Consider the following 25,376-nt stretch of genomic DNA (forward strand, 5'->3'; position numbering starts at 1 on the left):
CTGCCCCCGCCACGGCCCCCACCACTGCCTTTCTTTCCATGTGAAGTTCCTGCCAGATCTAAGGCCCCCAAAGAGAAGGTAACAAGTTTCTAAGGAGCAGAGCCTGTAACATTTAGGAGTTCTGGTGAGTTCCTTTTAAAAACCTGCCTATCCTGCAAAGACACTCATTCTGTTCAGCAACAGAGAGGTGCAGCCAGGAGTTAAATGATGGAAAACAGAAGCACGCAAAAGAAAGAGGTTGTAATACCCTGAAAGCACATAGGACCCCAAGGAGCCAGCCGCCCCATCCAAGGCTCTGTTAGTACTCAGATAAACAGAAGGCACTCCCAGCTGACCTACGCTAGGTGCCTGAGACTCAGAAAAATGATTGTGGCGAACAGGGCAGTTGAGAGAGGCAACAGAATAGCCCTTTATATTTAGGACCCAAAGGGAAGTTTAAACCCAATGAAATATAGCTGCTTTGTTGTTTACTTTGCCAACTTGTTAAGAAGTTGCACACAAAGAAAGCAGAACATTTGGAAATGAAAGAAAAAGAAACCTCACACTGACAAGCTCAGGCATTGAAAGATTCTGGAGATCAGAGCTTTGTTACATGCAGGAAAGATTTGTGGTTAAAAGTATTCGCATGAAAGAAGAGGAGAGAAGGGCAGGCAGAGGCGTGTACTCCGAGGGCAGGCGCTGAAGAGGGAGAAAGGATAATTATACTTCTGGTAGTGGCCGCCGTGGCCCCAGGTGCCCACTGTGGTTCCAGAGGGCCGCCAGTCCACTGTGGGATGATGAGAAGGCCTGGATCCATTCTTCTCCCTCCTCCAGACATCTGTGATTCAGGTGCACAGTGGCCTATGAAATTCGTAGGTGCTTCTGGCCAGCAGTGCACTGAGCAGAGCAGAGAACAGGCAGTCTCAAGTTCATTTGGTCCGTGAGAGCCAAGAGTAATCTGGCTGAAGAAATGAAACAAGTAAAAAAGAAGACAAAACTTGTTAAATAACTTGAAATCTGAAAAGGAAAATAAAAGGGTGCCAAAATGGCCGCAAAGCCTTAATAGCCTCAGCCAAATCATGTCTTCCAGGCTTATCTTGGAGGCCAAGTTCAATCAAAATAACTTTTGTTAAGTGTGCATATTTATTCAGTAATTGAGTATCTGGTTGGTTCGTTGTTTTTTTTTTGTTTGTTTGTTTTTTTCCAATGTGGTTATCATCACTCTGGCTCCTTTTCCTTGGACTGATCCCAATAGTTCTTAAAATGTTTTTGCCTTGCAAGGCCTTGTTGTCCGGTGTGTCTGTGCCCACGGGGACACTGAGCTTTCTGAGCAAAAGCCCTAGAACTGGAGTTTGCCCTAAAAAAGACTCAAACTGTGCAACAGGGCAGCCAAGGCCAAACATTACTTGTTTCTCAGTTGTTTTGACAAGTGTAGTTTTGTTTCAGATATATATGCTAGGTCTTAATAAAATGCTGATAAATGTGTCAGAGCATTCTCTGTGGAAATAATGAAGTCTTTATCCTTTGAAATGCTGTTCAGGCTTACTTAATGGTTTGTGAGGCTGCTAGCATTTTAAGGAGCAGTAATATTTTATTGAAGCCCACTCTTGCAAGGGGAGATGGTCTTATTGTCCAGGCTAGCTCTAGAGGGGGTGGAATCTCTATCATACACCATGGTGACCTCGTTTGGGCTACACATAGACAGAGGGGGGCTACCAGTGGTACCCTTCTTAGACCTGGCTGGCTTAGGACTCTCCAAACCTCACCATCGCACATAGGTACAGTGCAATAGAAAAAGTACAGGCTGACCTGGGTTCAGATTCTTACTCTGCTATTTCTGGTAGTGTAACCATGTAAAAAATCACATATCTTTTTGAATATCTTATCTCCATTCTTGTTCTAGTTATTATTACTACATAATAACCACCCCAGACGTCGTGGTGTAAATTGACCATTTTGTTGTGTGCAGAGAGTCAGTGGGTCAGGAATTTGGACAGAGCGTGGTGGATGGTTTGTTTCTGCTCCAGGATGTTGGGGGACTCAGCTGGGAGTGACTGGACAGCTGGGAGCAGGAAGCATCTGGAGATTTCTTCATTCTGGCAACTGATGCTGGGTGTCAGCAGGGACATCAAGTGGGACGTTAATTTTGGCCATAACATGTACATGTGACTGCACTGTGGGGTCTCTCAGCATAGGCTAGTTTGGGCTTTCGTGGTCTGGCAGCTGGGTTCTGAGACCAAGTCTTCTCACATCATAAGGTAGAAGTATATGGCAGGTTTATGACCCAACCTCGAAAGTGACACAGTATCACTTCTGTAGCTGGGTGAAGCAGTCACAGGTGCCCACCCAGGTCCAAGGTGGTGGGGGTGGCAGGGGAGGTGGGCACAGACTTCACCTCTGAGTGGAGTGGTAGCCAGGTTCCAGAAGAGCATAGAGGCTGGGAAATAAATGCTCTGACCATCTTTGGAAACTGCAGTCTGCCACAGTTCTCTCTGCTGACTTACCAGGCCAGGGCGTAACAAGTGCTGAACACCGGCTAAGTGCCGAGAGGTGTCCATATGTTATCTAATCCTCACTAGCTTGTAGTATTTAAATGATTCTGGGGTCTAGGAAAATAGACGGGGTAGTGGCCACTTTGTGTATTGTTTCGTAGGGAAGGCACAAGCACGGGATGACCACCAAGAAAGCAACCTTTTAGTTTCTGTCCACGTTGCCTCTGCTAATATTCCATTGGCCAAAGGAACTCTCTTGGCCAAGCCCAAAGTCAAAGGGCAGGAAAGTATATTCTTCCTTTGTGAGGCTGTGGCAGAGGTGTGGGTGTGTAATGTTATTACAGCAGACTGAGGAATTAGGATCAATAATTCAATCCACCATAGCCATTTTCTAGAACAAAGAAAATTGGATAACGATATTGTGGCATTATAGCTAGTGTTTAACAGTACAATCTTGGATGCAAAACACCCATATAAAACAGTAGGTTATGAAATTGCTAATGAAAGAATAATACAACATGACCAAGCAGCACTTACCCAAGGTATTCAAGGGCAGCGCACCATAAAGATATCTATTAATACGTCACATTACTAAGACCATATATTTTTATGAAACGTAACTCATCATCTCAATACACAACTTAAATGTCATTTAATGAAATTCAACACCTACTGAGCATTTTTTAAAGCTCTTAGTAAATTAGAAATATAAGGATACTTATCTGGCATGATAAATAATGGCCTGACACTTAGGAGGCATTCCCACAGAAGCAAGGAAATAGAAAAGAATGCCTGCTCACCACTATTATTTTCCAGTGGCATCACTCAAAAATAAGAAATACAGTTATAGAAAGGAGACTCATTTTTTATTATTTGCAGGTGCTATTACTGTAGCCCTAAAAAATAATCCAAGAGAAGCATCTGCAAAAGTATTAGAACTAATCAGTTCAGTAAGGTAGCCCAGATTCAAACTAAACAAACCAAAGCACAGAGCGATCACACCATAAGGAATATAAATGTTGAATCACTATGTTGTACACCTGGAACTAATTTAATACTTTATGTCAACTATAGTTTAATTTTTAAAAAGGTACAGTTTTCTATGTAACAGTTGTAATATAATATAATGAGAAAAACATGCAGATATAATAAAATATGAGAAAGTGGATCCATTCCGAAGCGAAACAGCCAAGAACATAAGTCCCCGGGAGTCCCCTGCACCAGCAGCATGAAGGGCGCAGAGGGCGGCCGCCCTGCCCGTCGCCCGGAGACCGGACTGCGTGGAAACACAGCCGGCTCCTCTCTGGCACAGTCATTGATTGACTGGCTTTCCAGTGGAAGTACCCCTGGCTGTTGTTCTTTGTTTAACTTGAGAAAGTATCCCAGGATCCTCCTGGAAGACCAACCAGGTTCTCAGAAAGTTCTCTCAGACGTTAAAGTGTAGTGTGTTTGTTTGTGAAGTGGTTAAATGAACGTGACACTGACTCTGGAAAGCACAATGGAACAGAAGGTCCATAGGAAAAGAGTATGTGGTAAGGGAAACACAAAGAGTCCGGGGGGGCAGATCATTTAATAAAAGAAAATGGGACAGTCACTTAAGTATTTTAGAGAAAAAATCTAATGATTTCCTACCTTGTATATTCAAGTCAGTATAATAGTAAAGATGAAGCTTAGAAGTAGAGAATTCCTTGCCAATGGCTGTTTCCTTTGACCGTCAGTTCCCTCCTTGAACTATACAAGCAAGTGCATTTCTAAGATGCTAAGAAAAATGACAATAAACCTGAATATTGCCTTTATCTTTTTGCTGTGAACAAAATAATCAGGGACCTACCCCGGCTCAGACAGGGCCACCCAGCAGCTCCTACTGGACAGACAGACCTTTCTGGAGTCAGAGAAAGGTCACAGGTTGTATAAGAAGAAATTGAACTTCCAAAGAACATCCCAGCCTGCAGATTCAGGCTAAGTGGCCCTCCACATAAAAGCTAAAATTTTTAAATGTCCAGTTCTCCAGGAGATTCAAGAGAAGGTGGCACTAGCAGCAGAACAGCCCGTCATGAAAGAGGGGCGGTCTGAGGACAGCCAAGGCTTTCCCAGCGAAGACCACCATCGCCAGTTAGTGATGGGCAGAGACAGGGCAGCAGGGGGCCATCCTGGCTACTCAGCAGACAGTTAGAACACCAGTCCAAGGAATTCTTCCAGAACTCAGGAAAGTAGAGGGACGTGAAAATTGTGACAGGAGGCAGAGAATTGATGCAAAAGAATAGAGCAGGACAATAACAATCCAAAGTGACAGAAGGAAGTGTCGCTGAGAGGGCTCGAGGCTTTACTTCACATGGATTGGGGGTCTTCAGTGGTTGAGACTGTGACGTAATTCCTAGCAGACAGGGAGGAGTTGAGACAAAGGTCTATGATTTGGAGTCAGTCCTTTCTGAATGGTTACAACAGACACAACAGGCAAACGTTTAATCTGCACATTCTTGTTAAAAGGAGTTCAGACCCATCAATAGACAAATAGGCAATGGATAGGAACGGGCAGTTCACAAAAGGAGAAATGTAAATGTCTAAGAAGTAATAAAAGTCACATAAGTAATTTAAAATGCAAATTTAAATCACAAGAACACTCCTACAAGTGGGCAAAGGCATTCTTAAATGAGTAGCTCAGTACTGGCTGGTCATGGGGTTAGATGGGCTGCTTCTCGCAGACCCTGCCTGCAGGGGGCTGTCTCCTGTTCTGATGTCCTGGAAAGTGGTCCTGAAAGATAGGCCAGAGCCCCCCAGATGTTCAAACCAGTAATGCTCCTGTCTAATAACTTATCTTTTAAAAGTATCCGTCGCTTACCACCACGATCAACTAAGACAATCACAATCTATTGATTCTAGCACACACAAGAATTTTACTTTTTTAATCTCCATCATTATGCAGCCATTACAAGTGGTGATTTCAAGAGTACTAATGGTCGAGAAAAAATACTTACAATATGGTCTAAATAAAGAAAATATAAAATCGAATGTATATCATATGAAGAAAAATACATAGAAGAAACAAACCAAAGAAAATTAACCAACACAGAAACAGTATTAACCCCTCGGATGTTTTGTTACTTTTTGATTCTTTACACTTCTCAGTGTGCCACACGCTACTATGAGTCTCACAGGAACTTGGTTCCTTTCTCCGCATCCTTTTTTCTGGTTCCGTGAGCAACCACTTTTGAATTTTTCAACTGTTTTCTCTAGCATTTGACTTCCTATTTACAAATAATAAACATACTGTTATTTTTAATTTTTCGAGTTTAGATGTTGTTGGCTTCCAGTGATGGAGAGTGAAGGTTCAACTCCCTCTCACCTCCACCCCAGGCTCCCAAATCGGTCAGCTCACAACTTGGGGTTAAATGAACATTTGCTGTTTACATTTATGTCTGTGTAAATGGCATTAACTAAAGCACATAGTACAGTATGATTCCATTGCCTCTCATGTACACTTTGTTTTTTTTCTAGAGTTGATAATAACTTCACTTATTTTCTGAGGTCCCAATCACTAATCAGTCCCAGAATTTCCAGCAGATCTCTATAACTCTTCTTACCGCAAACAGACGCACCAGGTGATCTGTCGGTTCCATGTGTTTCTGTCCGCGTCCTGCCTGGAGTCCTGCGTCACCCCTGCCATCCAGGGTCCCCCACTGATGTCCCGGGACTCCCTTGGCCTGCCTCCCGATGTGGAATTCCTGTTTCTCGGGTCCCACGCCTTCTGTTTTTTTGTTTGTTTAACTTTCTTGTTCTGGTCAAGTACATCCTCCAACATCTTTCTGAAAAAGGGTGTATGGGAGATAAATTTTCTTAGACTTTATCTATACGAACACAACTATTCCACACTCAAATTCCAAGGTCAGTAAACTAGCCCATATGCCCCTAGTGTATTTTCATTTTTCCTGTGAGCTAAGAATGTTTTTTTTAATATTTTAAGTGTTATTTAAAATGAAAAAGGAATAGGTAACAAAGACTCTGTGTGTATGTGTGTGTGTGTGTGTGTGTTTATATATTTATATAGTTGTATATGGTCCACAAAGCCTAAACTATTTACTGTCTATTCCTTAATAGAAAAAGTTTGCTGACCCCTGACTGGTTGTTCAGCCAAATATAGAATTCTAGGTTGGAAATAATTTTCCTTTAATGTTTCAAAGGCTTTGCTTCACTGTTTTCCAGAATTGATGTTGAGAAATTCATGATATCCTGCTTCCCAGCCATGTATATTCGACCTCTAGTTTTCTTACTGGAAACTTTTAGAATCTTCTCATTAAACCCGGTGGTCTGAAGTTTTCTAATGGTTTGCCAGTGTGTGAGCCTTCTTTTATTCAGAGTAATAAGCACTCAGAGGGCCTTCGATTCTGAACATGTATGTACTTCTGGTCTGGGAAAATATTTATGTTATTTCCTTGATGTTTTCTGCCCTCTGTTCTCTTTCAGGAATTTCTGTTTGTTAGATATTGGACCCCCTGGGTCAATCCTCTGATTTTATCTTCTTCCTGGGAGATAATTTCCTCCAAGTTACCTTTCACTTCTTCTGCTAATTGATGTCACCCACCAGAGTGTGAGCTCCACAGGGACGCAAGCTGGCCCGGTTTACACTGTGTCCCAGCACAGTCCCTGGCTTACTGTAGACAGTGGTGCATAACAAGTGAATACTTTTTTCAATTTCTAAGAGCTTCTTCTTGTTTTCTGATGATTTCTTCCTACAGCATCCCATCCATGTTTCATGGATGGTGATGTCCTCTCTTATCCTTCTGACAATATTGTTTGGAGATTTTTGAAGTTGCCTTTTGCTGTCTGCATTGCCTCTGTGTCCTCCAAGTTCCTTCTGTCTTGGTGGTGGTTTTGGTCTCTGTCATGCCCAGTCAGCACTGCTCTAAAACGTCCCTTCTAAGGCTCACCACTCCTGTTTTCAGATCAGGCCCTAAATGCTGGCCGGAAGCCGTGAGTGTGTGGGTAGAGCGGGCAGGGCTCGTGGCCGGGTGATCAGGTCCTAAGTCCAGGAACGCGAATGTGAGTATCTGTAGCTGTCTTCTCCTGGGTAGGCCTGTTTCCCAGAGAGACTGTCCGGCCTGGTATGCTAGGAGTCAAAGTCAATCATCCTGTCTTAAGGATGGCACCTCCCCTCCTCTCAGCTGTACCTGTATCTGAGCATCCAGCCTCCAGGAAAGCAGCTGTCTGGCTTCTGTCCAGATGGGAGAGTAAGGCAGGTAATTGGATCTCAGGGCTCCTTAGACTAACTCTCAACTAGTCTTCCTGTGTCCTGGCCTCTGGCACCCCCATCTAGATTTGCCAGCACCCCCATGCTGGCTTTTCGGTTCCTAAGCCTTTCTGGGCATCTGCCCTGCAGGGCACCTTGCCTCTTACCACCTTCTCTGCTCACCGACTCAACTTGCTGTGTCACCATTGTATTCATCAGCTCTTTAAGCTTCCAGAGTTTTGTTCACCTTTCCCATCTATTGTTGTCTTCTTTCTCACTCTCTTTGCCCTTGTGATTTCATACTTTTACTCCTTTGTTGCCATTTTTATTAGATTTTCCACAGGGCTGGAGATAAACAAGTTCTATACACCATATCAAACTCATAGCCATGTATCACTATGGCAACCTCAAAGAAAGGACAATATAACTTCATGCTAAGCAGCGTTCTGGGATGTTACCAGAATGAAGACAGGTGCAGGTCCTCAGGGAGAGACAAAGGCAAACAGATCATTATCACACAAGTGCTGGAGTGGAGGTGTATCTGGGTAGCAACCAGGTCACTGGAGAAGTAACTGCATCTAACGTTTGGGGCCGCGGGGGTCACATAAAAGGTGACACTGGGTTGTGGGATTGTGAGAAAGGACAAAGGCTGGAGCTCATGGCCATTTGAAGGGCGAGGAGTTTTAGCCAAGTTGTTACTTTTACTGGCTCTTCTCTCCTGGGTGCTGTACGAAGCAGTGATTTCTCAGTGTGCGACCTGCCCTGTCAAGATGAGCCAGACCACCGCAGGTGACACCAGAGTATCCAGGCAGCCGAGCAGAACTGCCTGGAGGGGATCCCAGTGCCCCACACCCAGTTTTCTCCAGTAAAACAGACAAATGTAAAGGTTAAATGTGTGTGAATTGACCAAAAGAACACCCAGCAGAAGCTGGTTCTCCCACCCTCAACTCTCTTTAAAAGAGGAAAAGAGAACGAACATGTTCCATACATAACATGGGCCTCAGATGTGTAGAAATATAACTTACACTGCTTCTATAACACTCAACTTGCTCTCAAGCCACCATTTCTATGAATGGTTAAAAAAAATTGCCACTCAAGGTAACTATCTTCTGATTTTAAGCTTACTGTCCTGTGGATCAGCATTTAATCAGGTTAATCTTTTACTGCCTGTGTCCCCAAGGTTCAGTTAACATCCTTGGTGGCGTATTATCCTGGCATCCAGAGGGCCCTGAATGCCCTCTAGCCAAGGAGTCTGCCTGCAACCCTGGTACTGGCCTCTGTCCTCTCTGCCTCCACCACTGAAGCCTCCTCAGCACCTCCTGTCTCCGACACTACCACTGACTTTGGGCTCGCGCCTGGGCTGTCCCTGGTACTGCCAACACCATGGTTCCTGCCTTTGGGCTGCACACCCTAAACCCTGTCTTCCCCCAAGTAGCCCTTTCCTCTACCTCCTTCATTACCCCTCTCAAGGAGCCTCAGCAACTTTTATGGGTCTCTGCCATGCCCTGCTGAAGCTGAAAGGGACTTGGAAGGCAGGGAGAGGGTGTTTTCTGAAGCCCCTTCTGCTTATCCACGCCACACCACCATTGCCGCTGTGTTGAGGCAGTTCTGTACAGACCCAGGGCAATGCGAGATGGTCTCCTCCCAGAATTCCAAGTGGAAAGCCAAATACAAGCCTACCAGTGGTACAGTTTCCAGACCTAACTGGGCCTCTTAACTATGCCCTCCTCTGCCCAACACACACAAGGTTTTGTCTCAGAAAGGTAAGAGGGTGCAGGGAGCAGGCCTCAACTCACGTCTGAGCTCGGTCACCACAAACCTTTTCCATCACTTCTTCTCTGTGCCTGCTGCTCATTCCTCCACCCTCATCCCAGAAAGGGCCTTTCCTCCCCACTGTGCTTTTCTCTCCTTCTTACGGCTCCGTGGGCTGTAGTACAACTGTGTGCTCTCACTCCCTGGGCTCTCGTTCCTGATTCTTTTAAGGGTAACTTTTGGAACTTAAATCTCTCAACAAAGCCTGACTCCCACAAATGAAAACTTTAACCTTCACAAATGTTGCTCTGAAATGAGTTTTAGCAGCCAGTGCTGCAAGTTAAAAGCTGAATGCCCTCTCTTTATTCTCAGCTGGTTCTGTCATCCCTTGGAGCAGTGCCTGCTGCAGCCTCCGTGCAGGAGGGCCCAGGGCAGCCAGGTCACCAGGGCTGGAATAATGCCTCACAGAACTTCCAACTTCTTCGGGGGGGGGGGGTAGTGAGGCAGGCTGCACTCTTTGGACCAACTCTCCTCCTAAAACAATAAATACTGGAGAGAACATTTTTCCAACCTCACTTTCAAAGTTGAAAGTGGGGATGTCTCAGAATAGCTGAGATAAACTGCAGTAACCATGAGGGCAGGAGGTGACTAGACCACCAGAACTCCTGATGTCCCACAAGCACTTGCCAGTGCTGCTCACTCCACCACTGAATCAGTGGCCATCACAGCCAAAAGGGAGAGTTCAAAGACTGGAGCCCCCGCAAGCTGGAGGGCATTATGCGTGACTCCTCACACATTAAGCTGGACCCCCACAGAACTGTGCCCTCAGGGCCAGGCTGAACTGGATCTTAACTTGCCTACCCCAACCCCAGAGAACTTCAGAGAAGCCTCAGTACCTTGGTGCTAAGGCAAGTAGGAAAAGAAAAAAAATGGGGACACATCAGCCTTGTCTCAGGTTTGTAACCCTTTGCCTGAATTGGCCAAATAAGCTCAAACCAAGAGGTTGATTTAAGATCATGCGTGACTTCTAATAACTCCAGGTGCCCAACAAAAGCAAATATAAAGCCACTGTGGGGGAGGGCGTGTCTGTCTTCGGCCTGAGGGGCCTTCACAAAAAATTAGTCAGGGACGTGGACCAACAAGCAGCCAGAAATAAGCACCAAAGAAACAGGACAATAGAAGTAAGAGTGAGCAGAGTCAACAGTGAACAAGAATAACCCGTACAGACTTGGAAATTGGCACTGTTGGATACAGGTTTTTAAAGTTATGCTTTTATTTAAAGAAAAACTAAAAAGTGACTCACTAGATTTGATGAAGAACCAATCAGAACTTCAGAAATGAGGACTGACGTAAACAAAAGCTCAGTGGAAGTCCACTAGCACACACAACAATTCTAAATGTGGGCATGCAAAGCAAACAAAAAAACCCAGAGTCTCAAAATACATAAAGCAAAAACCAATAGAGCTTAAACGCAAAATAGACAAATTTACAGTTAGAGTTGGGGACTTCAACACTCCGCTCTCCGTAACTGACCAAAATGCTCCACAGAAAATCAGCAAGGATGTAGAGCCAGACAACACAGTCGACGAGCAGGATCTCATCGACGTGTATAGAGCCCTCCAGCCGACGACAGCTGGACACACCTTTTCTAAGCACCTATGGCAGGGGTGTCTAACTCATTCTCACCCGGGGCCACATCAGCCTCCGTGTTGCCTTCAAAGGGCCGAAGGTAATTTGAGGACTGTGTAAATGTAACTACTCCTTAACTGTTACGTGAGAGCTCGGCGCTGCCACCAGGTAGAAACAAGGGGCTGGGCCAGGTAAAACAAGGTGGAGGGCCGGACTCGGCCCGTGGGCCTTGTGTTTGCCACCCGTGACCTATGGAATACTCATTAAGATAGGCCATATTCTGAGCAATTAAACAAACTTCCACAAGTTTAAAAGAATTGAAGTCATACCATAGTCTCTGGTCGTAATGGAATCAACCAGAATCAATTAGAAAAAGACAACAGGAAAATATTAAAATACTAAAATCAAACAGTACAATTCTAAATAATCCATGGGTCAAAGAAATTCTCAAAGGAAATTTTGAAAAAGACGTACAAGTGAATGAAAATGAAAATACAACATATTAAAATGTGTTGATGCAGCTAAGTCTGTACTAAGAAGGAAATTTTTAACATTAAGTACTTATATTTTAAAAAAAGGAAAGGTCTCAAGTCAAGAAATAAAAGGCCTATTTTGTAAAGGAAGAAAGAAAACTTTCTCCATTTGCATGTGACATGATTGCCTATGTAGACCATCCCAAGGAATCCATTTTTAAAAACTAGAATTAATGTGTTTACTTTGCAAGATAAAAAAATCAACAAGCAAAAATCAACCCATTCTGTGTATTAATAACAAACATGTGAAAGCCAGAACAATAGCAGTACCTTTTACAGTTGAGCTAAATAAAATGAAATACTTAGGTATAAATCAACAAAACACGTATACAATTTATGTCCTGAAATTACATGATGTTGCAAAAGAACCCAAAGATCTAGACAAAAATGAAAGATTTACGTAGTCATAGATGAGAAACTCAAAAGTTCAATCAAGAATGAAGTCACTAACTTAAGGAAATTCTACAAGATATATTCTGTCTGAAGAAAAGCCGTTCCCAGATAAAAGGTCTGATATGCAAAAAGAATTGGAGTACAAAGAAAATAGCAAATACATGGGTGAATTTTATTTTTGTCAATTTGATTTATCTTTTTAGAGACCCGTTTTCTTTGTTTCACTGCGCTTTTCTATTGTTTTTTAAATTTTCTGTAGTGTTTATGTCTGTTCTGATCTTGACTATTTCCTTCCTTCTGTTTACTTCAGGTTCCTTTTGTTCTTTTTCTGGCTCCCTTAGGTGTAGGGTGAGGTTGTTTACTTGGGAATTTTCTTGTTTCTGAAGGTAGGCCTAGATAACAAAACTGCTTTTGCATCTCATTCATTTTGAAAAGTTGTATTTTCATTTTCATTTGTTTCAAAATTATTTTTGGTTCCTGCTTTATTTCTTCTTTGACCCATTGGTTGTTCAGTAGCACATTGTTTAGTCTCCACATATTCGTGTTGTTTGTAGTTTTCTTCCTGTGGCGGATTTCTGACTTAGGCCATCGTGGTTGGAAAAGATGCTTGATATGATTTCAATCTGCTTGAATTTACTGAGACCTATTTTTATGGCATAATATGTGATCCACCCTGGAGATCCACCTTGGAGAATGTTCCATGGGTAAATTTAAATGTGATTGATGTATAAAACAGAACTACATGGTCTAATAAGGTCTGGAGGATACATAGACTTAAAATATCTACAATAACAACATGTAAGGCAGTGGTAAGTGGAGTTACAGAGTCCCGAAATCCTTGTGTTATTGAGGAAGAGGGTAAAGGTCTTAATTTACTTCGGATGTACGAATACATAGGTACGCCCTGGCTGGTGTAGCTCAGTGGATTGAGCACAGGCCTGCGAACCAAAGAATCGCAGTTTGATTCCCAGTCAGGGCACATGACTGGGTTGCAGGCCAGTTCCTAGCAGAGGACGCATGAGAAGCAACCATACATTGATATTTCTCTCCCTCTACCCTTCCCCTCTAAAGATAAATAAAATCTTAAAAAAAAAAGAATGCATATGTGAGTTTCAGTGTGAGAGAGAAAGTGAAATAAAGTCCAAAGATAGGCAGAAAAAGAGAAAAAAAAATTCTGAAACTTGTGACAAAAAGGAAGCGCAGAATAAGATGGTAGCTTGAACCTTAAGTACGTCAACATTCACGTTAAACGTAAGTAAACATAATGTCCCTGTTAGAAGTCAGTAATTATCAAACTTGCCCCGCCCAGAATTTCATTCAGCCATTTACAAAAGTTGTATCTTAAGCAGAAGTATAGAGAGGTTCGAAGAGAAAGGTTAGTAAAATATGCCACACATCTGCCAGTCAAAATAAAGCTGTTGAGGCCACATTAATATCAGACATACAGACTTTAAGTCCAGAAACATTATTAGCATTAAAGATGCTTGATTCACAGAAAGATAGGTAAGAATAATAAATATATAGGCAATAATATACCCTTAAAATACATGAAACAAAAGTTGAAAGAACGTTTTAACAGGAAAAACGAGGGTGTGGGGAGGCAGAGAGGGTAAAGGGATGATAAATGGTGATGAAGGGAGACTTGACTTTGGTGGCCAGCTCCATAATCATGGTGGGAGATTTTAACTTGCCTCTGTCAGTAACTAATACAACAAGCAGACCCCCCCCAAAATCAGTAAAAATATAGATTTAAACAAAACAATCAGCCATCTTGACTGAATGGACATTGTACCCGAAAATTAGAGTACACATTCTTTTTCAGCAAACATGGATCGTTTACCAGATCCGGCTTGCCACATTCTGGAACACGAAGCACGCAACACATTCAAAGTAATTAAAATCAATATAGAGTATGTTCTCCGAGTACAGTGCAGCCAAGCTAGAAATCAATAACAAAAAGATAACCAAAAACCTCATTGTGCTTGATAACTTAAAAATACTTCTCAATAACTCATGGATCAAAGGACATAGTAATGGAAATTAGAAAATATTTTGAACATAATGATTACAAAAACACTACATATCAAAATGTGTGGGATGCAAGTAAAGACATGCTTACAGAGAAACTTTATAGCCTGAACTGTGTATATTACAAAATAAGAAAAACCACAGATTAGTTAGCTGATCATCCATCACAAGAAGTTAGGAAAAGAATAGCAAATTAACAGCAAGAGAGTGAGAAGATACAATAAAAAATAAGCAGAAATAGAGGAAATGGAAAACAAATAGTCAGTAGAGATCAATAAAGTCGGTTCTTTGAAAAGGCTAATAAAATACAAACCTCTCTAAGATTGAGCAAGAAATATATCCAAAATAACCTGAAACACTAATTTGAAAGAATATATGCTGCCCCCCTATGTCCTTCTCAGCATTATTTATACCAAGATTTGGAAGCCGCCCAAGTGCCCATCAGTAAATGAATGGATAAAAAAGCGGTGGTACATTTATACAATGGAATACTACTTGGCTGTAAGAAAGAAGGCAATCTAACCTTTTGTGACGGAATGGATGGACCTGGAGAGTATTGTGCTAAGTGAAATAAGCCAGTCAGAGAAAGACAAATATCACATGATTTCACTTACATGTGGAGTCCAATGAACAAAATTAACAAAATAGACACAGACATATAGACACAGAGAACAGACTGACAGCTGTCAGAGAGGAGGGTGGGGTGGGGGGCTCGGTGTAAAAGTTAAAGGGATTAAGCGAAAACAAAAACCATCATAGACACAGACAATAGTATGGTGATCACCAGAGGGAAACGAGGGTGTGGGGAGGCAGAGAGGGTAAAGGGGTGATAAATGGTGATGAAGGGAGACTTGACTTTGGTGGCCAGCACAATACAGTGTACAGATGATGTGTTATAGAATTGTACACTTGAGACCTGTGTAATTTTATTAACCAATGCCACCCCAATAAATTTGATAAAATTTTTTTAAAAGAAAGAATATAGGGATAGTAATACAAGGATACCTGCTAACACCATCTTTGTTCAAAATGATACTCTGATATAACAAGAAAAATAAGTAAAAGGTGTACAGATTGGAAGTGAATCAGCAAAATGCTCTGTATTTTCAGATGGTAGTATTTGGACATAGAGGATCCAAAAGACTGCAGATAAATGATTAGAATCTGTAAGAGTTTAGCAAGGTTACTGGATACAATATAGTAAGTCCAAGAATAATTCTACATATCAGCAACAAAGAAAAAATGTATTTTTAAAAAATGACATTTATGGTGGCATCAAAAAAATTAAGTACCCACAAATACATCTTACAAAGATGTGCAAGTGCTCTACATGAAAAATTGTAAACCTTTAGAGACATTTAAGACCTAAAGAAATGGGAAGATGTACCATGCTCATGGATTGGGAGACTCCATAGTGTAAACATGTCAGTTCTCCCTAAACTGAATTATGAATTCAATTCGATTCTTATCAGTATTTCAGCAGGTTTTTGGGTTGGGGTGGGGGCTTTAACTTTCTGGAACTTGACCAGCTCTTTCTAAAATTTATATGGAAAACAGAGAAAGTCAAAAATTGCCCAGACACTCTCGAAGAACAAGGTAGGAGAATTTGTCAGGCACCGGGATGTACACACAGTAAAGCTGCATTAAGGGAAACAGTGTTTCATGGCCTGAGGATGGTACTCAGAGCCACAGATGGGAACAGAGAGCAGGGGGACAGGCCTGTGCACAGACGGACACTCGGTGGCATCCCCCGTGGCAATGCACAGTGGGGCGGTGAGGTCTGTTTTGTAGATGCTGCTGGAATAATCGACTGTACAAATGGAAAGTAACGTAATAGTGTTCACGTAACGTAATAGTGTCATGCACAAAGTTCCAAATGTGAAAAACAAAACTATAAACCTTTTATGAGATAACATAGGAAAATGCCTTTGTACAAAATGTACTCATTGTAAAGGAAAAAAACGAACACTACAACTACATTAACATTAAGACCTTTAGTTTTTGAAAAGATTCTGTAAGAAGAAAAATAAGATGAGTCATGAAATAAAAGGATATTTATGACATATAACCAGCCAACAAAAGGCTAGTATTTGAAATATATTAAGAACTCTACAAATAAATAATTGAAAGGCAGACAACCCAAAATAGGGGCAAAAGATTGGAACAGGCACTTCACAAAATAACTAAGCTTGCATGCTTAATAACATATATGATCAAAGGCTCAGTCTCGCTTGGAAGCAGGAAAATGAACATTGACATCACAGTGAACAATAACTGCACATCTGCAAACTGGGAAAATCCCGACAATAACCCCACATGACATGGTGTGGGGCAAATGAAGCTCTCGTACACCGCTGGTTGGAGGATGAGCGGCGACAGCCACATTAGAGAGCTGCTCAGCATCCGCTAGTAGAGCTGCAAACACACCTCCCCTCTGACTTGGCAGTTCCATTCCTCTGTACGTATCCTAAGCAACGCGAGCCTGTGTGCACAGGGGGACTCGTGCAAGAATTTTATAACAGCCTTGTTTGTGTTTGTCTGAAGTCAGAATCCAGTTGAGTCCATCAACAGTAAAATGTATCCGTTATCTGGTCATATGATCAGGCAGTGGAATGTTATGCAGCAATAAAACTGGTTGTACTGCGTGAATTTTACTCATATAAAGTGAAAAAGGCATAGCAGAAAAATACATTCAGTATGGTTCCATTTATGAAACTTTCAGAAGAAGGCAACATGAATCTGTTTTTTAAGGCTGCATCAGTACATGAAGTTTACTTATTATATTGCATTAGTAATAAAGGTAACACTGTAAAGGAAAACAAGAGAATTAATTTATGAAAGAACGGTGATGAACTTCCATTGGAGTGGGGCTGTGATGGGGACTTCGGTGCACCCGCAGTGTTCCATGTCTTAACCCACGTGGTGGTTAGAGCAGGGCGTACCTTATACCTCTGTGCCGAATCGTGGGTGTCTTACGCTCCTTTGTTTGCATGTTGTATTTTCTAATACAGTTTTTTAAATATATACACATTTACTAAATCAAAATATTTTCCCACTACATAAACCTTATCTAATTTCATCCTTACCACAAGGTCCTGCCAAGCAGGTCTTAATGCATTTTACAGATAAGAAAACTGAAGTTCAAATGGCTATTTCATTTTTCCCAAAAATTTGATAATTTGCCTAAGGTGTCCTGTGAACTCCTACCCAAGGGCTTAGAGCCCATTCATAGCTGTTCCGTGGGGGTTCTCAGTGGCTCCTACGGTGTCGCTGTAGCTCTAAACTTAAAACTCCCCGTTCTCCAGACCCTGAGCCATAGAGCCTCACTAATCAGCCCAGCCCCCATCTTTTCCACACTAGGCCTTCCCATTCCCTTACAGCACATTCCCCCAAAGCCAGTGTGGGGCCTGCGCATTCAGCCTACCTCCCATCTCCTACCTGCCTGGGTTCAGTGAAGTGCCCACCCATCATCTCTGATCCACAAAGTTTCCTGTTTGGGCTGAGAAGCTATATGTAACTATCATCCCATTCTTGATTAGAGAGTGATGGTGCCTTTGTTAAATCCCAGACAGGGGAAGTCATGGTGTTCCTGCTACATACTCTGACCCGAACTGTCCACATGGCTGTCTGGGAGCCTCGTCTGGCTCCACCCTCACAACCTTCCTCTCAGGAGGGGTTACTCTGGTTGGAGAAGACTCTGGAGAAGAGCCTGGTCCCTGAGGTGGCCTTCCCCCTCGTCTAAGGGAGCTGGCCCCTCAGGAGAGAATGCCAGGATGAGACGCAAGGGTTTTTAGCGCCTGCCTGAATTCATGCTGCCAGGTGGCGAGCGTTTGTAAGTGCAACACCACTGTGCTCCTTCGCTTAGGAATGTACCAGGTGATCGGGGGGATCATCTCTCCTGTCAACGACAACTACAAGAAGAAAGACCTTGCAGCTGCCCACCACCGAGTGGCCATGGTCCGGCTGGCCCTGCAGATGTCGGACTGGATTCGGGTGGACCCCTGGGAGAGTGAGCAGGCGCAGTGGACGGAGACGGTGAAGGTGCTGAGGTAACAGTGGGCGTGCATTCGTGGGATGACCAGGGCCCACGGGGTGGAAGGTGGCAATGGCGTGGTGAGTGGGGCTTCAGCTAGGCCTTGAGCCAAAAGCCAAGAAGCACTTCACCCTAGAGGAACAGAGACCAGCGGACGCATGCCCTCAGGTCTGGAATGAAAAAAAAATCACAAACCACTGCCCTTTGGCGTGGGCTTCTAGAAACGCCCAGTCTTGTCTGAGCGGGCTGCACCGTCTGGCTCCAGTGCCACCGCTTAGTAGCTGTGTGGCTTTAGACATCTGACCTAACTTCTCTGAGACACATTTCCCACTTGCAAAATGGGGACAATAATTCCTAAACTCAGATTTCAAAGATGTGAATAACTTTTCTGACCCAGAACCACATAAAAAATATCCAGTAAATGGGACCTTTTATTATTGTCTTCCTTGAGTAGGTTGAAAACAGTGTATACATAACAGGCCATCTCTAATTATACAAAACCTGGCTTCTACAAATCTAGACTTTAAAATATGTGGGGAAAAACTGTGAATCTAGAAATAATTGTGCTTTATTTTTTCTCTTGGAATTGCTGTTAGTATTCGGCATAAGTAATTTGCTGTTTAAAAGCCCTGGCTAGTCCTGTGTGTTCGGGTGATGGGTCACTGACGAGTGTTTGGGGAACGGAAGGGAGTTGGCTAGAGAAGCGGAAGCCCTGCCTGTCCGGGCTGCCACAGGGGGCTCTGAGTGGGCCTGCCCCGCCCTAGGGGCAGCCAGCTCTGCTGGAAGGCACTGCAAACTGTGGGCTGTGTCTACCTATTGGGAAGCATAAGCCTTGTCAGATTAGGAAACACAAGGGACAAGGTCAAATAATTAGCAGCTCTGTTTGTAATCTGTTTAGGTTTTCATTTTTTTACTTATCTTCAAAGTCACTTGGGAGAAAAATGTTTACCTTTTGAGTATAGGTAAATATTTAGTTACTTACCCTGGTTCTTAGTATTTACCTTTCAGCGGGGAAAGAGCCAGCTAAAAGCATGCAGCAGTTACAGCGCTACTTCAGAACCCACTGCCAAGTTAAAGGGAGAATAAATATGAAATAATTGTTAGGACATGTGCTCTTTTTTTTTGTAACAGAAGGAATAAATTTACACCTAGACCATTTTTCCAGAATAAGCCATATAGTCAGCCCTCATTATCTGGCTAACGGAGGAACAGAAACAAAACAATAGACAACCTAACAAATCATTTAGTTTGAGTATGTAAGCAGAAACAGATGCTGTCCTCGGCCCTGTGGAGTGTGGCCGAGAGCCCAGATTTTGGAGCCCAATTTACTAGCTAAGTGACTGGATGTAAGTGAGTTAGCCTCTCTGAGCCTCAATTCCTCACCTCATAATACAGGGATGACACCATCTACTTCACTGGGTACAGTGTGAATTAGATAGTGTAGGGGAAAACGTCTGGTTTCTGGTAGGTGCTTAAAAATGTGAGCTGCATTCTTTACATTCCTAACACTGGCCTATAATTTATCCTCAAAGCAGAGAAGCCATTTTTGGATAAGTAGGAACTAACCACAGTGCTACATCATATTACTAGAGTTTCTGTTGCAAAATGCAGGTGTGAGCTAAAATTCTACTGAACATGTGGTTTTTTTACTATATCCTTTAGTCCAGTGCTTCTCAGCCCTGGTTGCACATTGAATCACCTAGGGAGCTTCCAGAAGTGTCAGTGCTGCCCTGACTGGTGTGGCTCAATTGGTTGGTTGACATCCCACAAAACGAAAGGTCTCCAGTTCAATTCCTGGTCAGGGCACATGCCTAGGTTGCAGGTTCGGTCCCCAGTAACCAATCAATGTTTCTCCTTAACATCAATATTTCTCTCCCTCTCTTTCTCCCTCCCTCTCTCTCTAAAAATAAATAAAGTGTCAGCCTCTGAGTCTTACCCCAGAGGCTGGGATGGCATTGGTCTGGGTGGAGCATCAGATTTTTAAGAGCCCCCTGGTGATTTTAACGTGTGGCCAGAACTGAGGCCACAGCCTCAGTTGCCTTGGCAACTTGTATGTGAATCAGGGTTTTCATTAGTACCGAGATGGTCTGAACTCCAGCTGCAGGAATCACCTGGGAAGCCTTTTTAAAAGAAATGTTCACCCCACCCCAAGATTATCGTTTTCCTGGGAAGCTTTTTAAAAAAGTGGTCAGCACCCCACCTCAAGGTTATGATATGCTTGGGTTGGGGTATAGGCATGGGCGATTTTTTTAAAGTCCCAAAATGATTTATGTTGTTTAGCCAAGGTCGAGAACCCACCGATACAGATTGTCAGCACCATTTTATGAGACAGCTGACTGTCAGATATTTTTTCAATATTTGGAGAGCTTCATCTCCAAGTGCATCAGAAAATTGGATTTGATTATTAATGTTTTTCTAAAACTACCAGAAGCACTTTTTTTTTAAGATTGCAGATCTGGTTAAAGTTGCAAAGCTGGGTGATTTTAGAAGTTTGGTACATCCACTCCACCCTTTGTTCAACTTAGTGCCTTCTTGTTGGAGTCAACAGTGAATTTCCATCGCCATAACGTGACAAATATCACTAAAAAGTGAACTCACTGTGGGGCTTATTGAGGATTCTTTTTCTCCTTATCAGGTTGCTTATTTTTACTCTAGTTTTTAAATGCGGGCCAGCTGTCATGCCTTTCGGGCATTTGATAACTCATTTCCTTTTCCCCATGTTGTGGGGGGAGAGCCTTGCACATACACCCCCACTGTGGGCTGTCATCGTCCTCTCATGTGCCCCTTTGTGGACACAATCTTACGTTGTCCTCATTTTACAGGTGAAGAAACTGAGGTTTAGGGAAGCCAAGTTGTCACAGTCACACAACAAATAAGCAAGTGGTGGAGCCCCAGTCCATTGGGCTCTGAAGCCGTGTTGAGCCATGCTCAGCACAGGGACCGACTGGTGGGCACAGCCCATGGCTGACTGCTCCTGCCCCTGCAGCCCTTTGATCGGGTGTCCCTGGAGACCAGCGGGGCTACTCAGGACACAGAGAACATGTTGCCAGGGTCACCCACGGTCAGTCCTCGGGCCCAGGGCCAGGCACGCCAGGGTACCACTCAGGTAGGCAACAAGAGGAAGGGATGAACACTTCCCACGGAGGTAGAGTGGAGGTCTATGAGGAAAAGGCATTCGGCACGAAAAGTAATCATTTGCACCCCAGAGTTCAGAGATCTAGCTAATTATTCGAAGTAGGGTTAACTTGAACTTCAAGGTAAGTAAGACGAAATGATAATCACCAACTTTTATTGATCACCTACTATGTGTACCAGGTGTTTTCACATAGACATATAATGTCTAACCAGCTCAGCAACTCTGAGAAATAGGTGGGTTTAGCCCCATTTTGCAGATTAGGAAATGGAGCTGGAAGGGTCAGTAACGTACTCAAACTCCTACAATCAGAAAACAGAAGTGAAACTCCAGCCTCCTTCAGGAGGGATCAGTCTAACCCTCCTGGGTTAGATTTCACACTAACCCAGGAGCGAAACCTCAGAGAGGAACCTTAGCAAAACCAAAGCAGAACGACAATATGGAAACACAGCTAGGCCTTAAGGAAACTCAGCTGAGTCTCTGCGATCATCAGGAAGGACTTTGGACCAGAATTAAATGTGTTTATTTATCTACTCCTTCCATCATTCCTGAATTCATCCAATGCTAGGTAAGCAGTTCTTGGGTACTAAGACTATAAGGATGAATTAAATGAGCTCCCTGCTCACAATCTGGTGGGCAAGATAGACTGACAGCAATACTAATAGTAACAGCTAACATTTATTGGGCATTTTCTGTGTGTGAGCAAGTGTTAAGCTCTTTGGTTAATCCTCACAACTGCTCTCTGTGTGAGTACTGTCATCCCCCACCCTACAGATGAGGACACTGGAGACAGGTTGCAGGAGGAACTCACCAAGATTGCACAGCTACAAGCTGGAACCAGAGTTCCAGCCCAGTCAGTCTAACCATAGAACTTCACCCTTACACTGAGCCTTCCCTCAGTAATAATCAGCTCTGAGCCTTTTCCCCAGTATTTGGCAGGGTGGAGCACTCCCTCCTTCATGATCTTGAGATACTCAGGATGAGGCCAGCATTAACTTTCACAAATTATTAAGAGACTAGGTAAGTGAGAGTGTTCTGGACCCATGCAGGATCACACATGCAGGAGAACCTAAACTTGAACCCACCTTCTCTGGCTGCAAAAGCACATGCTTTCACCACCAGGCACTGCTCCCTCCCAGATACAGCTTTAGTTAATGCATAACACAGTAGGTAGAAGATGGAGCATCAAATCAATATGACACAGTGATTACCTGTGTTTGATTAAGAAAAAAGAAGCAGACACAGCGATCTCTTGCTTCACAGAAGACAGAGTGCTAAAAGAGCCACTCATGCCAAATTGGCGTGAGTCTAATCATATTCGAAATGCTAACATGTAACAAGATTGCTCCGTGCACACACTGTTTGGTGCATTTTGCGTGTACCTCTCCTTTAATCTTCATAACTGTCCATTGGAGGCAGGCGCTGCCATTACTGCCCCTTGGGCAGATGCTGGGCTGTGCACACAGAGACTCAGCCATCATGCTCTCCAGTTCTACGATACTAACTTACAATGAGAGCGAGCATCTCTTTCGGGAGCCTGCTGTGGGCCAGTGCCTACTGTGTAGTAGCTCGTTTATCTCCACAGAAGTCTGAAAAGTGAGTCTTACTGTCCCGGCTTTACAAATGAAACTTTGTATTTTGAACTCAGTTCTCATTCTAGTAGCCCATGTCCTTAATCCCTACTCGACTCTTTTTTTTTTAAAGTGAGATATTGAAAGAAAATGTGAAGAGAGTAGAATTATGCTAATTTCTCCCCTCTCACACAGGGCTCACAGGGTAGTGAACTCTCTCGGACAGGGCATTCTGGAAGGACCCACAACATCGGCTTTCTATCTAGCAACTGACATGGGGCCCAGCACATAGTAGGCTCTCAGCAAGTATTTGGGGAATGTGCTACCTAAATAAAACACAGGCTGAGCCCTGTCTTTACGACACAGGCATCATCACCACCAACTGCTCAGATCTCTGCCCCCGGAGGAAGGGCCGGACCAAGGCAAAGCTGTCTCTCCGGCGCCTGCAGGTGGGTGCTGGCTCCCTTGTCTGTGGGAGGGAGAGCCGGTGGGAGTCACAGCCCTCTGGGCATAGATCAGCATTTTGAGGCCCACCTGGTTGGGGTGACACTTCCCAGGCTGAAAGGTCAAATTGAACAATCTGCCATTACCCCTTGTAAATCGTTATGCTATTTGGGATTTTGCGCCCCAAAGAGGTTTACTTACCCTTGTGACTTGCACTTGTGACATGGATTACAGTCAGGGCGACACGGGGATAAATGGGTGAGTGATGCCGGGCTTTTAAAAAGACTGAGCCTTTTTGTCATGTTTTTTGTTCTTTTTCTTTATGGTGTTTTTTTTTCTTTTTGAGTACAAAATGTGCCTTAAACTGAGAAACTAATACTTACAGCAGTGCTAACTCAGTGATTTACTCAGGAGACAAATTCCTTTTTAGCTGATTTGGATTATTCTTTGAATTTGTAACCCTGTTGTCAGCTCCCAGAGTGGGATGGAACCTTGTCAGCTCTCATTTCAAAGTAGCATCTTTCTCCAGTGGCAGCTGTGGTACCAGGGGGTCAAATGCACGGCTCCCTCCCGCAAACAGACAGAAGCTCCAGATGATGGGAGGGCAGGAACCCGAGGGAATTAATTACCAGCCCCACTGGGCTGGGCTGCAGCTCCAGCAGCCCCATCAGCGGCTCTCCCAACGCTGGTTGGCGAGACACTGTTCCCAGATCACAGGAGTTCGGGATTGTCATGGCTGAGCAAACCTAACCTGGTTTCTTCACTGCAGGACTTTTCCGAACCCCGGTGATGTTCATGTGCGTTGTGGCTCTACGGGGAAGGGAAATAGAAACTATTATCGCCATGTTTTTTTTTTCTTGTTTCTTTTTTTTTTTTAATTGATTATGCTGTTACAGTTGTTCTATTCCCCCCTTCATTCCCCTCCACCCTGCCCCCCCATCCCCACCATTACCCCCCTTTAGTTTATGTCCATGTGTCTCAAGTCCTTTAGGTTCTATATTTCCCATGCTATTCTTGCCCCCCCATCTATTTTCTATCTACTGTCTATGCTACTTATTTTCTGTACCTTCTCCCCCCATCTCCTCCTCCCACTCCCCCTGTTGCTAACCCCTCCTTGAGATCTTCATTTCTATGTTTCCACTCCTGATCTAGCTGTCCTTTTAGTTTGCTTTCGTTTTAGGTGTAGTTGTTAATAACTGTGAGCTTGTTGTTCTTTCACTGTTCATGTTTCTTTAACTTCTTTTTCTTAGATAAGTCCCTTTAACATTTCATATAATAAGGGCTTGGTGATGATGAACTCCTTGAATTTGATCTTATCTGAGAAGCACCTTATCTGTCCTTCCATTCTAAATGAAAGTTTTGCTGGATAGAGCAATCTTGGTTGTAGGTCTTTAGATTTCATGACTTGGAATATTTCTTTCCAGCCCCTTCTTGCCTGTAAGGTCTCTTTTGAGAAATCTGCTGACAGTCTGATGGGGACTCCTTTGTAGGTGATTGTCCCCTTAGCTCTTGCTGCTTCTAGGATTCTCTCCTTCATTTTAATTTTGGCTAATGTAATTATGATGTGCCTTGGTGTGTTTCTTCTTGAGTCCAACTTTTTGGTACTCTCTGAGCTTCTTGGATTTCTTGGAAGTCTATTTCCTTTGCCAGATTGGGGAATTTTTCTTTTATTATTTGTTCAAATAAGTTTTCCACTGGTGGCTGTGTCTTTCCCCCTTCTGGTACCCCTATAATTCGGATATTGGAGCGTTTAAAGATGTCCTGGAGGTTCCTAAGACTCCTCATTTCTTTGAATTCTTGCTCCTTGACTCTTTTCTGTTTGGCCATTATTTGCTTTCTTCTGGTCCACTCCATTGATTTGAGTCCCAGTTTCCTTTTCATCGCTATGGGTTTCCTGTGGAATTCCATTCATTTCCATTAGTTTAGCCTTCATATGTTTCTCTAATTTGTGGCTATAATCAACCAGATCTGTGAGGATCCTGATGACCAGTGTTTTAAACTGTGCGTCTGAGAGTTTTGCTATTTCTTCGTCGCTTAGATTTATCTCTGGGGCTTTGAGGTCTTCCTGCGACATTTTTGGTCTATTCTGGCCTTTTAAATGTGAGAAGCAGAGCCTTGGACTCCCAGGTGGCTGGGTTGTGACGCTGTATGTGGGGGCGTGGTCA

General features: G+C 43.4%; 1 protein-coding gene across 6 annotated transcripts in view; it reads left to right on the forward strand.

The window, feature by feature from the left end:
- NMNAT3 (nicotinamide nucleotide adenylyltransferase 3) overlaps positions 1-25,376 on the forward strand; it is a 98,325-nt gene that overhangs the window by 64,195 nt on the left and 8,754 nt on the right. For 4 of the 6 annotated variants that reach the window (XM_037139402.2, XM_037139403.2, XM_053669587.1 and 1 more), the window contains exons 3-4: positions 17,896-18,079; positions 23,134-23,216. The exons of 1 other annotated variant lie outside the window; for it this stretch is intronic. In XM_037139402.2, coding sequence (XP_036995297.2) covers positions 17,896-18,079; positions 23,134-23,216 — 267 coding nt within the window. The remainder of the gene's footprint in view (positions 1-17,895; positions 18,080-23,133; positions 23,217-25,376) is intronic. One more of the 6 variants, XM_053669588.1, reaches the window with a different exon arrangement.

Source organism: Artibeus jamaicensis, unplaced genomic scaffold (assembly GCF_021234435.1).
Source record: "Artibeus jamaicensis isolate MK-2021 breed Jamaican fruit bat unplaced genomic scaffold, CSHL_Jam_final contig_519, whole genome shotgun sequence".
NCBI classification, from domain to species: Eukaryota; Metazoa; Chordata; class Mammalia; order Chiroptera; family Phyllostomidae; genus Artibeus; species Artibeus jamaicensis.